The sequence below is a fragment of the Pteronotus mesoamericanus genome, unplaced genomic scaffold (assembly GCF_021234165.1).
Source record: "Pteronotus mesoamericanus isolate MK-2021 breed Mesoamerican mustached bat unplaced genomic scaffold, CSHL_Meso_final contig_171, whole genome shotgun sequence".
Lineage (NCBI taxonomy): Eukaryota > Metazoa > Chordata > Mammalia > Chiroptera > Mormoopidae > Pteronotus > Pteronotus mesoamericanus.
The window spans coordinates 141905-155580 of NW_026555070.1; the positions used below are offsets into that span (position 1 = coordinate 141905).

At 46.2% G+C, this 13676-nt stretch overlaps 1 protein-coding gene across 2 annotated transcripts in view; it reads right to left on the minus strand.

Annotated features, from left to right (window-relative positions):
* INSR (insulin receptor) overlaps positions 1-13676 on the minus strand; it is a 168133-nt gene that overhangs the window by 60293 nt on the left and 94164 nt on the right. For both annotated transcript variants that reach the window (XM_054566255.1, XM_054566254.1), the window contains exons 4-7: positions 8920-9068; positions 7474-7618; positions 4488-4702; positions 3429-3555 (exon numbers count right to left, since the gene is read on the minus strand). In XM_054566255.1, the coding sequence (XP_054422230.1) occupies positions 3429-3555; positions 4488-4702; positions 7474-7618; positions 8920-9068 (636 nt within the window). The remainder of the gene's footprint in view (positions 1-3428; positions 3556-4487; positions 4703-7473; positions 7619-8919; positions 9069-13676) is intronic.

Sequence of the window (13676 nt, forward strand, 5' to 3'; positions counted from 1 at the left end):
TGTTATTTCACTCATTCGGTTACCATAAGTCTTTTGATTGGAGTATTTAAACCATCTGCATTTAAGTGATTATGGAAGATATGTATTTATTGTCATTTTATTGTTTTAACTTTGTCCTCTTTTCTTCTCCTTCTTCCCCTCCTCCCCTCCCCCTCCCTCTCCTTCTTTAAGGAGAGCTTTAACATTTCCTATAATACTCATTTAGTGGTATCAAACTCCTTTGGCTTTCTCTTATCTGAGAATCTGTTTATTTCCCCTTCAATTTTAAATGACAGCCTTGCTGGGTTATGTAGCCTTGGTTGTAGGTCCTTGTTTTTGATCATTTTGAATGCTTCATGCCAATTCCTTCTGGCCTGAAGTGTTTCTGTTGAGAAATTAGCTGACAATCTTATGGGAGTTCCCTTGTAGGGTAACTAACTTCCTTCCTCTTGCTGCTTTTAAGATTCTTGGTCTCTAACCCTTGCCATTTTAATTATGTTGTGTCTTGGTGTGGGCCTCTTTGAGTTCATCTTATTTGGGACTCTCTGCACTGTCTGAACTTGTGTGTCTTTTTCCTTCACCAGGTTAGAGAAATTTTCAGTCATTATTTCTTCAAGTAGGTTCTCAATTCCTTGCTCTCTCTTTTGTCCTTTTCATATCCCTATGAAATGGATATTGTTACTCTTCATGTTGCCCGAAAGGTCCCTTAAATTATCCACATTTTTTAAATTCTCTTTTCTTTTTCTTGCTCTGATTAGATCTTTTCTGCTACACTGTCTTCCAAATCACTGATTTGATCCTCTGCTTCATCCAACCTACAGTTTGCTCCATCTAGTGTAGTCTTCATTTCGAATATTGTATTCTTCATTTTTGATTGATCCCTTTTTATGGCTTCTATGTCCTTCCTCATGCTGTTGTAATTCTCACTACGTTCCTTGGGCATCCCTTTAATCACTTTCTTGAATTTCATGTCTGATTCATAGTTTGACCCCATTTAATTAAGCTCTTTTTTCTGATGATTTCCTCTTTCATTTGAGGCATGTTTCTTTGTCTCCCCATTTTGGCTGCTTCTTTGTGTTTGTTTCTATGTATTAAGTAGATCTGCTATGACTCCCTGTCTTTGTGGGGTAGACTTATATCATAGGTGTCCAGAGAGACTCAGTGGCACAGTCTCCTTGATCACCTTGCCTGGGTTTTCCAGGAATGTCCCCTGTCTGGGTTATGTGGGCTCTCCTGTTGGAATTGAGTTTTGATGCTATTAGCCTGTTCATGCGTGAGGTTGACCATTATGCTGGCTGACTGTGAGGATCAACCCCAACCACAGTATACAAGCTGCAGTGCAGGTGCTGACCACATGAAGCAGAATTCGCCTCTGTAGGGTCCTGGGCCTCCTGAGATCTCCCTTTGGCTATGCCTCTTGTGAAGTTAATTGAATCCTGCTCTGATGCTGTCTGAAGCTGGCCAGTCTGTGTGTTGGTTCTGTGACCTCTTGGAATGGACTGTGGAGCAGTCCAATGTCAGACACTGCCTATTACTGGCCCTGAGCAACCTTTTTGATGCACAAAGCAGTCTGCAGTTTGTTGCTGTTTCTGTTAGATATCAATATGTGTGGGTAGGACCAAGCTGCACATCAAGGTTACCTTTTATCAGCACTGGGCCCACAGGCAGGTCAGCAAAAGTCCCAATGCAACCTAAGATCTGCCTCTGCCTGCCAGCTGCCTGTTACACTCAGTCACAGGCTGTAGTCGAGTTGTGTAAGGTAGGTTCTCAGTGAATCACCAGGTAGGGATGAGAAGTGTTCACAGGACTAAAACAGGTTCAAACTTCATGCCAGTGCTGGTTCTGAGGCCACTCAGCAAATGTCCCAGGGTACACCAAGTCTAGCCACCACTCCTGGGTGCTTAAACACCTTTGTGGTGTGACAGGGTCTAGGAAGTCATCAGGGTAAGGCCAGTAGAGTGTGTCAAACCCAAACATACCAAGATTTGGCCCTTGAAGGGAGGTTTCTACACATTTTAGACATGTGAGGAAAAAAGTGACCCTCATACTAGAGCCACTCAATTCAGTCTGTCCAGAGTCTGTCCAAGTTCAGCAGGCAGGAGTCAAGAGGATAGGGCTAGTAGATCTCCTGTGAGACGGAGATGTTGGTTAGGCTTGGCAGAAGTGGAGGGTCGCAGCCCCCATTCCAGAGCCGCACAACTCAGGCTGTCCAAGATTCTGCCCAGACCTCAGCGGGGCAGAGCTACCAGAAGTTGGGAGGGTGGGACCCATGGATCTTCCACGCAGGGATGCATCGCCAGTCAAGTTCACAGGAAAGTGGGAAGGCCCCACACCAAAGCCACACAAATTCAGTCAGTTACACCCCAAGTCTGCTCAGACATTTACACCCTGGCCCAGGCAGCTGACTCCTCAGCAGCGCCCAAGCTCAGCAGGGGTGGATGACAGGGAGCCCAGAGGGTAAGGATATTGCATGTCCCCAGGCTGACACTGCACAGAGAGGAATGCTCCACCCAAGGAAGATGGTGTCTGTGGTGTGGGAGAATGACTCAGCACAGGGATCCTGGCAGCTATCTCTTTAGCTTTCTTCAGAGCCACAAACCCCCGTCTCTCCTCAGGCAACTCTATTCCACTCCACTCTCCCTCTGTCAGAGCCCAGGGTCTGTGGCTATGAACGAGGTTTTATGTGTTGGCCCTTTAAAAAAGTACCCATGTCTCTGGCAGACTGCTCTCTCTCCCTTGCAGACAGAATCTCTGCTTATTTTCAAAGTCAGATATTATGTGGGAACCTTTTCCCAGTTCCTGTGCTCTGGCTTAGGAAGTCCAGCTTGGAGTTGAGACCCCATGCTTCTCACAGGGAAACTCTGCAGCTGAGATATCCCTCCAGAATCTCAGCCACCATTCATGGGAGTGGGGCCAGCCCTTTTCTTGTCGCTGCTCTTCCTGCCTGACTTGATGAGGCTTCCTCTCTTGAATCTTATGAATCTTGAATCTTCAAGGATCTTATAATCCTTGGTTATAAGACTTCTCTTCAGCAGTCTTCAGTTGGTTTTTCAGGTTGGGTGCTCTATATTTTCGTTGTAGTTCCCAGTTTGGTCCTGGGAGGTGGTGAGTATAACATCCCTCTACTCTGCCACCATCTTGGACTTCCCTCCCTCAATATTTTTAATGTTGGAAAAATACAAAATAGGCAAAAAATGAAATTTTTAAAACCTACTAACTATACTGAATAACTTTTCATTGAGGAGATCTGCTGAGATGTACATATAAAAGGCAAAATGTAATATTACTATAGGAAATTGGCCAATCTGAAGTTCCAGTTGAAACCCGTCTGTTTTCATTACTGGCTTTTCTACAAGTTTATTCCACAAGCAGGAAGGAGACAGAGAGGAGCCTTAGAGGGGAACAATGAGCACACATGTAACAGCCACACCTCTTCACTCTCTACTTACGCCTCTTTGTAGAAGAGCATGAACCCCAGGAGGTCTCGGAAGTCAGGGGGCCAGTACGGTTCCCACTTCAGCATGATCTTGTCAAAGGATGTCCGAATGTAAGAAAATTTAAGTAATTCATTCTCACCTAAAAAAATTTTTTTTTTTCAAAAAAGCCATATCAGTATTTCATAATTTGTTTCAGCCCAAAGCAGTGATCCTACACTCCCAAGAATGTCCATGAAAAGGGAAATGTCAACCTGTTGTTCCACATATTTGAAGGCAAGAACTGGTCATGGCAGTTGGCCCCTACTGCCAGCCAATTACCTGGCCAGATACTCAGGTAATAACAGCAGTTAGCACAAATGCAAAAAGAACAACAGGCCAACAGTTAGGGACTTTTGAGTCCTGACACAATTTTGTCATGTACATGGACTTTCAGGCCTGATATGTCAGAAGATGCAATTCCAGTGCAAATAAGCACATGTTAAATTAATTTAGTGAGTGGACAGATCATTATGCCTTGGACAGACAATTCCATGCCTTGGAAACGGTAATTCCCTCTGTCTGGAATGCAAATCTTCCCTTATGCTAACCCCAAACTCACTCTTCCTCCCCAGAATTCCCACAGCGTGGACCACATCCTGCTGTAAGGAATCAACTCCACATGAGGGTATTATGGAATCCCAGGCAGCTTAATAATCAGATTATCTCCTCAAGAGGGAACCTGGCACAGTTTATTTGGCTGACAGTCCCCAACTATTGCAATTGCAGGCCCTGCTGCAGCATTTGAGCCAAAGTCATATATAAAGGGGTGTTATTCATTCATTTATTCAATGCTTATGTGGCATCTTCCAAAATCAGGCACTGTATCTGGCGCAGTAGGCGGAGACACAAGATACAACCACCTGTCTTCAGTATTTCAGAAAGTCTGTTTAACGACATAAAGAGTCGTTTAAGCTCACTAGTGGGGGGGGCAGGGAACATTGATAACCCCTGGGGACCAGTTTGGTAAGGGAAAGGAAGGGAAGCCAAATTATCTGGTTCACAGGCTCGAAGTACCAGGGTATCACTACTTACAGGACGCCTGGTCCCCATTGGTCTTCAGAGCGATGTCGTTCCTCTCCTGGCGCCCCTTGGTTCCTGAAACTTCTTCCATCTTATGAATTTCTGACAAGCAGAGTTTGGGATTATAGTGGAAGAAGAGCTTCCCCTGAGTGATGGTAAGGTTGTGCTTGCTCCAGTCCCATAGCTGCCTTAGGTTCTGGTTGTCCAAGGCATAGAAAGAGTAGTTCCTACAGAAACACACACACCTTGTCATTCATCAGCTTATAGTCTCCAACTCCAAGATGGCGGGGTCATGGCTAGATTTGATCTTATTCAGTACTGCATATCCAGCCCTAACCCCTTGCTTGTTACAAACTCAGTAAGTTTTGAATGGGGGGTGGAAAGGCCAAGAGAATTTTAGGGAGTGTTCATGGCCAGGAAGGTCCCTGAGCTCCATACCATGGGGAAGGAAAGTAAGACTGTGGTGGATTGAGATATGGGTTTCACAGTGGGGAAACACTGAAGATAAGAGGCACCTGAGGACGAGCAAAGTAGCCTGCTCTGGCCAACAGGTGACAGGAAACAAGACTGGAGAGCTGCAACGGGCCAAAACCTCTGCCATACTACCAGATCAGACCAAGACTAAGAACACGGGATCTTCCTTGGTAGGTAGAGAGGCGCCATTGAAGGTTTCATAACAACTCAATATCTTGCTTAGACCTGTACCTTAGAACCATTAGTGAACCACCAGCCAATAATGGATGGGAGAAGCAAAACATCGAGGCCTGTGTTGTACAATTCAGAAACTACTAGCCATCTCTAGCTATTGAGCACTTGAAATGTGGCCAATCCAGGCCTGGCTGGTGTGGCCCAGTGGACTGAATGCCAGCCTGCAAACCAAAGGGTCACAGGTTTGATTCCCAGTCAGGGCACATGCCTGGGTTACCGGCCAGGTCCCCAGTATAAGGGGTGTATGAGAGGCAACCACACACTGAGGTTTCTCTCCCTCTCTTTCTCACTCCCTTCCCCACTTTCTAAAAATAAATAAATAAAATTTTAAAAATATAGATTAAAAAAAAAGAAATGCGGCAATTCTGAACTGTACTGGAAGTCAAAAAACAAATTTTGAAGGCTTAGCATGCAAAAAAAGAGCGTTAAAGGATCCTCTTTGTAATTGCTTACATTGGTTCCAAGTTGAAATGGCATTTTAGATGTCATGCATTAAGTAAAATGCATTACTGAAATTCATTTCATCTATTTATTTTAAAGTTTTTAAAATGTGGCTACTAGAACATTTCAAGTCACATTTATGACTCACATTATATTTCTGTTGGACAGCACTGGTCTAGTTCTAGGACACCCAGCTGGGAGATTATTGGAAGAATACAAATGGAAGGTGTGAATGTCAACAAAAAGGCAGTTTTATGGCAGAAAAATCAGCATGAGTTGGTGAATGATTCAAGAAGGTAGTCCAGCCCTGGCTGGTATGGCTCAGTGGATTGAGCGCCACCCTGGGAAACAAGGGTCCCTGCTTCAATTCCCAGTCAGGGCACATGCCTGGGTTGCAGGCCAGGTCTCTAATAGGGGGTGTGCAAGAGGCAACCACACGTTGATGTTTCTCTCCCTCTCTTTCCCCTTCCCTTTCCCTCTCTCTAAAAATAAAGAATTAAAATATTTTAAAAAAGAAAAAGAAGATGGTAGTCTAAATAATTCTGTGGACTGACTTCTTGAAAGCCATGCACATTCCCTTTTTTCCCCTGCCTTCATCTACTATACAGACTGGAAAAGGTAAATATCCACTCTCCTAGACGCCACTGCAGCTAGGAGCAGCCACATGACCGAGTTCTGGCCAAGGAGATATAGACAGACATCAGTGTTGACCATGAGAGTGGGAGGTTCCAGGTAAGATCTTTTTAAAGAGTCTCAGTTGTCATATACTTTTGTCCCTTTCCTCTATTCCTGCTGGTTCTACGCACATAAGGTTGGGGGTGAGGCAGTCATCTTGTGACCATGAGGAACACAAAGATGGAAAAAGCCTGGGCCATTTCCTCAATGGCATTTTTAGATGGTCTTCCTCAGACTTGTGGCCCAGGAGTCCATCTCAATCTGCGTAAAACATGGCTAGTCTGGATTTCTGTTGTTTCACTAACTGAAATAGGGTTAGTATGACTTCAAGAGGAGCAAATTCGAGAAATCGGAGGCTGAATTTGCCAAATTTGAGGCTGCTGGATGTCACCTGGCTAGGAACAGGCTTGGGGGTAAGCTAGGCCAGAAGTTCTCAGCATTAGGGATCACTAGAAAGATGGCTGAGTCTGGGAACCCAGGACACCAACTCTCAAGGATGACCTGGGAGAGGAATGAGGAAGGAGATCCAGGAGGCCAGCAGAGGATCTTGGGGAGTTAGAACCCTATGGGCCAGAGGAGATGAGATTTCATGGAGGAACAGGTGCGGTCAACACTCAACAGGACCAGGACATGAGAAGGTCCTAGATGCAGCAATTGAAGGGTCCTGATCAGGCCTGCACTCCAACTCACAGTGAAGTCCAGGGAGCCGGACGCCCTGTTTCATTCTGGCTAGTGTCCTAGGAAGGCCACAAAGTTAGGCCATTCCCCCTGCAACTTCCAACAGAGACTGTAAAACCGGAATCGCTTTCCTTGGCTGGGTCTTCAGACACATTCCTACACGCCCTTCCTCTCAAGGTTCTCCAGTATCTATGATCATGGTGGGTTTTTTAGATTCTACACATAAGCGAGATCATACAGTATTCACCTTTCTCTGTCTGACTTGTTTCACTTAGCATAATGCCCTCTGGGTCCATCCATGTTGTCACAAGTGCAGCATTTCATTCTTTTTTACAAATAATATGCCTGAATAATGTTCCTTGTATGTGTGTGTATACATATACACATATTTTCTTTATCTATTCATCCTGTCTTGACAAAAAACCCCTAAATTTTTATAACTCATGCTCTGCCTAGTTACTGGTCAGGCCATAGCCACAAAACCAGGCCCACATACCCGATTTCCAAGGTATCCCCCCGAATCAGGCGTAACTTCCGGAAGAAGGAAAGTGACACAAGAGCATAGGAGCGGCGGATTTTCAGATACCCTGAAATTTCTTCAATGAGGCCAAGATTGGCCTCTAGTTCAGCCGCCAGGTTGTCTAAAGAAAGCAGAGAATACCCCGTGAGTTTACAGAAATATTTTAATCTTCCCTTAATTTCCCATAGTAATTAAATTACATGCTGACACATCCTGCTCAAAATGAATCATAATTAAAATACAATCCAAAGTCCTTACTATGGGGTCAGCAACTCTCTCATCTGGTACCCTGATCCCCCTGTTTCAGACACGTGGACCCCCACACCATCCTCTCAGTAAACCAGGCATGCTCCTGCCTCAGGACTTTGCCTGCTGCCTCCTCTGCCCAGAACATCACCCTCCCACCTATGTGCTCGGTTTGTAACACCACCAACTCAAAACATGGCTCCTCTGACCAGAAGCTTCTGTTTCCAATAGCAAACTCTTATTCTATTTCAGAGGTCTGCAAACTCTAGCCCACCGGCCAAACCCAGTCTGCTTTGTAACTAAAGTTTTACTGGCACAGAGCCACGCCCATCTGTTCACAAGTTCTCTACAAGGGCAGCATTGAGTAATTATGACAGACACCCTCTGGCTGCAAAGCTGAGTATATTATGTGGCCCTTTATAAGAAAAGGTTGCCCATCTCCCTCCCTCTGTTATCCCACTTTGCTTCCTTCTTAGTGGGACCACTACCTGAGTTTACATCATAAGTTGATCTGCTTATTTGCAAGATCCATCATGTAAAGACTTTGCCTTGTTCACTGTAAATATTTTGCAAATGTTTGCTGAATAAATAAACAGAGGAATATCTTCTGGCCTACCATGGTATTTCTAGAAACACAATCCCCAGACCTGCAATGGGGCATGTTGCCCACTTGTTAAAATGCAAATTCCTGCCCTGTCTGGTGGCTCAATAACTTGGAGCATCGTCCCATACACTGCAAGGCTGCATGTTCAATTCCCAGTCCGGCACATTCCTAGGGTGCAGGTTCCATCCCTGGTCAGGGGGTGGACAGGAGGCAAACGAGCGATGTTTCTCTCTCACATCTCTCTCTCTCTCTCTTTCTGTCTCTCTCTCTCTCCCATGAGAGGGAAAGCAATGAAAAAATCCTCAGGTGAGGATAAAAAATAAAAATGCAAATTCCTGATGTTCCAGCTACCAATGTGGACATTCAGAATCTCTTCTCAGTGGGGAGAGTGGGACCAGATGGAGCTGTGAATTTTAGGTTTGGAAGCAAGCAGGTTGGGGGGCTCCACTGATCAGTGAACCACTCAGGATAGGCTTAAAATCACCTAAGAAGCAGGAAGCAAAGTCTAGACCATTTTCCCTCTCCCTTACCAGGGAACACGGACCCCAGCAGGCCATCCCCCCAGCACTCACTGCCCCCTCGAATGTTGATGATGAGGCTCCCATTGATGACGGTACAGCCTCGGAGCTCCTGAGCAGACGTCACCGAGTCAATGGTCTTCTCGCCTTCCAGGAGGTGACAGACCTTAGGACAGGGGCCCAGGCATGGAGTGCACATCAAGCTGAGTAAAAAGTGGAGAGAGAAGGGTCAGGGGTCTACAGAGACAGACAGCATGTTGCACAGGGTCCCAAGCAACAAGACTGCCACCATCACCCTAAAGCAGGTAGTACACCCATAGCACCATTACATCTGGGACCTGAGAGCACTCTGTTGTAGGGCTGTCCTGTGCATTAAGCATGTTAAGCAGCATCCCTGAACTTCACCTACTGATTTCCAATTCCAATCCCAACCAAGCAATGACCACCAAAAACGTCTCCAGACATTGTCCCCTGGAGGGAAGAGGGCAAACTGCCCCAGGTAAAAACCACTGTCTAAAATGGCAGACTTCTCCTGTTTCTCCATAGCAGTGGGTCCTACAGTGTTGCCCAGGGGACTAATGCTTCTTCCCCTATGTGACAGGGCTCCTGCTGTACCCCAGGCTGATAGGGTTCATACTGCACCCCATGGGGATACAATCATCTTTATCCTGTGGAGACAGGACTCACACAATCACCCCAAACCAATGGGACTCCCCAGGGATACCACGGTGACGGTACGCTGTCGAGCCGATGGGCCTACATGGGACTCACTCTGCTACTATGACCAAGTGGCAGAACTACTGCTGTCACCCCAATGTGGCAGGACTCAGGCTGTTACTCTAAGATGGGATGTTTGTTCTGTGTGGCCATGGTTATAACAGGACCTCATGTCTGATGAAGGGTGACTGGGAGCAGACTTTGGCTTTGCCTGCCTACAGCCTGATGTCCTCAAATTTATAATCCCTAGGAGTCCTTTGGGAACCCTCCCCTATATGAGGTCTCTGTGCTGATCAGCTATTGCTGGCACAGTTCCCCTGGGTCTAGGCAGGACATAGGATCTACGCTGGGCTGGGCACCATTTTCCATCTCGAGGGCTCGGACATACCAAGTCAGTGCAGTCAGCACTTTGCTAGAACTTCCTGGAAGGAGATACTGTCCTCCTTCTATGGTATCTAAGAAAATATTGCTATATTGTTAGCATGGAGTAAGAAGCTGGGGAGAGGCTCCCTGAGAACAAAACCAATGGAGAGAGAATTAAAACCAAGAATGGAAAACAGCTCCTGGTTACAGCTGCACCTGAAGCTGTTCCCTGAAATTTTTGGTTATAGGCACCAATAAACTCCTTTAATCTTTTTTCAGCCAGTTTGAATTGGGATTCTGTTTCACACAATCTCATCATTACCACCTGTTAATTTCTCAGTCTGTTTCCTCATCTGCGAAGAGGAGAGAAAGACAGTACCCACCCTCAAGACGTAGACTATGTGATATATACCACCCAAAGCACTAAGTACATAAAAAAGAAAATGTATTTGTCATTGCTATGGCAACCACTTTTTATTAGTGATATCATTGCTACTGTTACTTCCACATGCCTATATATTCGATTCCTCAGAATGATCATTGTGATGGTGGTAAAATAAAGGACATAGCTGATCTTTGTCCCAGGTCCCAGCACAGAGCTTCTAAAGCTCTTGGAATTTCCTGTGTACTAGGAGCACCTGCGTTATCCTAACAAAAAGTGGCCTGTGGTGATCCCTACATAATAACTTCAGGATGGAGCTGGTCACCAGAAAGACCAACTGCATGACTGGAGGGCTGGAGTTTTTTAGCCACTTGACCTCAAGAGAGAGGAAGGGACTAGAGATGGAGTTCCATCACGTGGCCAAGGAGGATTCAATGGATCACAACTATGTAATGAAAAGCCAGTAAAAACTCAGTGGACTTTTCTGGCTGGTGAATACAACAACATGCTGGGAGGGTGACGTCCCTGGTTCCAGGAAGACATGGGGGAGCTCCATGTCAGAGACACTACCAGACCTCACCCTACATGCATCCTTAATAACAAAGCTGTAATTTTAAGTACATGGAGAGTATGTCTCACACTAAGCTGCCTGATGCCGAGGCATCCACTTCAGAAGACATCCATCTTGAATAAGCACAATGCCAGCCTAACGACTCAGCTACTAGTAAAACAATCATATAAGGAATCAGCCTCCTTATCCACGAAGGTCCCTCCTGCAGAAATCCCTGGGTTGCCTAGATCATTGACCACTTGGATGACCTGCTTCTTTCTTCCTGGGCCCTAATTCCTGCTCTTAGGCTTTAAATTTGACAACAGAGAACCCAGAGATCAACCAATGAACACATAGGGAAGTGGAACACAAATTGATCTCTCCCCCCCCCCCACCTTGCTCTCTCTCTCTAAAATCAATCAATAAATAAATAATTTTAATTTAAAATAAAGAAAAAAGAGAGAGAGAGAACCCAGGAAACTTCAGATGCCTCCCTCAGACCCTATCATAGGCTGAACCCCAGGTCCCTTCCCCCACTTCCCCCATCCTTTTCTTCCCTCCGCCCCCTGCCCAAGGCCTGGCTCTGTGGCTCCTGGGCATACCATGTACCCTCCAGAATCTGAGTAATAAATTTGTTCGTCAAAGCTCCCTGATGGCTTCTTTCAGAAGTGTGTCCAGTGGTCACAATCAGAACCATGTGAGCCAGGCCGGCCATAAGCAGGGGCCCCAGGGGGCAATGCCCACACAGCTCACTACGAGTGATGCACGCGCAGCGGGCACTGCTGCCCGAGGGGGCTGCCATCAGTAGGCTCGAGACCCACACAGCGGTACAGCTTTATTTCAGTTCTGTGAGTTCTTCTAAAAAATTATTGAACACAAGGGTTTGTGAGAACCCCCAAATTTATAGCCAGTTGATCGGAAGTGTAGGCAGCCTAAGGACCCCAAAGCATGGCTGGAGTCTGAAGTGAAAGCAGTCTTACGGAAGACAGTTTTTGACCTGAGGTTTGACACAAATTCCAAGAGATTAATGTCACACTGTAGTGCAGTGTACCCACCTGGTGTCAGCACAGCTGGAGTACAAGTGGAACCATGGCCAAATGTCTGGGTCCTTTTGCTAGTTCTACAACTATTCATTGAATGCTCATTATGTGACAGGTGACACAGTAAGCTAGGGGTCCAAAAACTATGGCCCACATGCCGTGTCCAGCTGACCACCTGTTTTTGTAAATAACGTCATATACAGCCACACCCAGTGGTTTGAGGCTCATCCATGGCTGTCCTTACACCATCAGGGCAGAAGAGCTGCAGCAGGGACCACATGGCCTTCAGAGCTAAAACACATTTAGTCTCTGGCCCAGTGCCAATGCCTGCTCTAAGTCACAAGCACACGAGAGTGAACAAACCCACATGCTTTCCCTGTGGGACATTACAAATGGCCTCATGTTCTTTTCAGCCTTCCCATCAAGAAGCAGGGTCTATTTCCTCATCCAGTGAATTTGGGCTTGTGCAGGTGAACCGCTTTGGCCAATGGAACATGAGTAAATGTGATGTCAGCAGAGGCTTGAAAAGTGCTTGCACATTGGAGCATGCCTTCCTGGCTGTCAGGATGAGAAACCACATGAAGAGAGGCCCCAGCAGCCCCTCCGAGATGTGAGAGGCTATCCAATACCACCAATCAGGGCTGACCGAGCGCACACCAGACAAACCATCCATCAACCATTAGGAATCGTAAGTGAGGGCTGGGCTGGGCTGATCCGCAGAAGGAGCCCACCAATGCTCTTGGAAAGTGCACGGTGGAGCTGAGGAGCATTAATAAACTGACAACTATGATACCGGCTAGTGGGGGAAGCCAAGAAAAGAGTTAAAACTGCAGAATGTGCCAAAGAGCGACCGGATGGCTAATTCAGACAAGGTGGTCAGACAGGGCAGGACTTTCAGAGGAAATCACTTGCACGCTGTGACCTGGATGACAAGAAGCGGCCAGCCATGCAAAGATCAAGGGGCAGAGCGTTCTAGGAGGAGGGAACAGGAACACCCTGCACCCATCACACCCTGAAAATTCACCCCGAGTATCGCGTCCTCATCTCCGTGAACAGCACACACTGCTCCCACCAGGTGCCCGGGAGCAGCCGCGTGCTCCTATACGACTCCACGCGTGCCCCAGGTCTCTGCTCTGAAAACACCAAGAATTACTTCTCAGATCAGCTACAAGAATGGAGGAGAGCATACCTGGTCCTATTTGATATCAAACCACATGAGAAAATGCACCAGAACTAACACCTTTCATAAAATAAAACAAAAGCTTCGTAAGGAAAAATACTGATTTTTTAAGAAACCTTCTAAGCTAAAACTGTGCCATATGCGTCTTAATCAGCATCACTCCCTTTGCCCTCTCTCAGCAAAGGCAACCAGCATCACGGGGCTCACGTCAGTTCCCCGAGGCTGGTGCTCCAGGGCCCCGCGCCACTGGGGACCCCTGCACTGAAGGGGGTCACTCTGCTCCTCGGGTCTCAGTTATGGTGAGGTTTGTATTGAAAGCCAAGACAATGTCTTTTAAACAAATGTCCTACCAGAAGATGTTCATTAAAAACAAACAAACAAACAAACAAATGAATCAAAATGCATATGGTCATTTTCCCAACCTTACTGATACACTAGCCCCCAAAAAAGAAAAAAATAGATCTGTCTGGCATCCAAAGTGATTTATAGTGACCTATTTTTGGTCAACAAAGCCACATGACAGGTTTTTGTCAAAACCTAATAAAACAAAACATGTTGTACTTACAGGTTTCACAAACA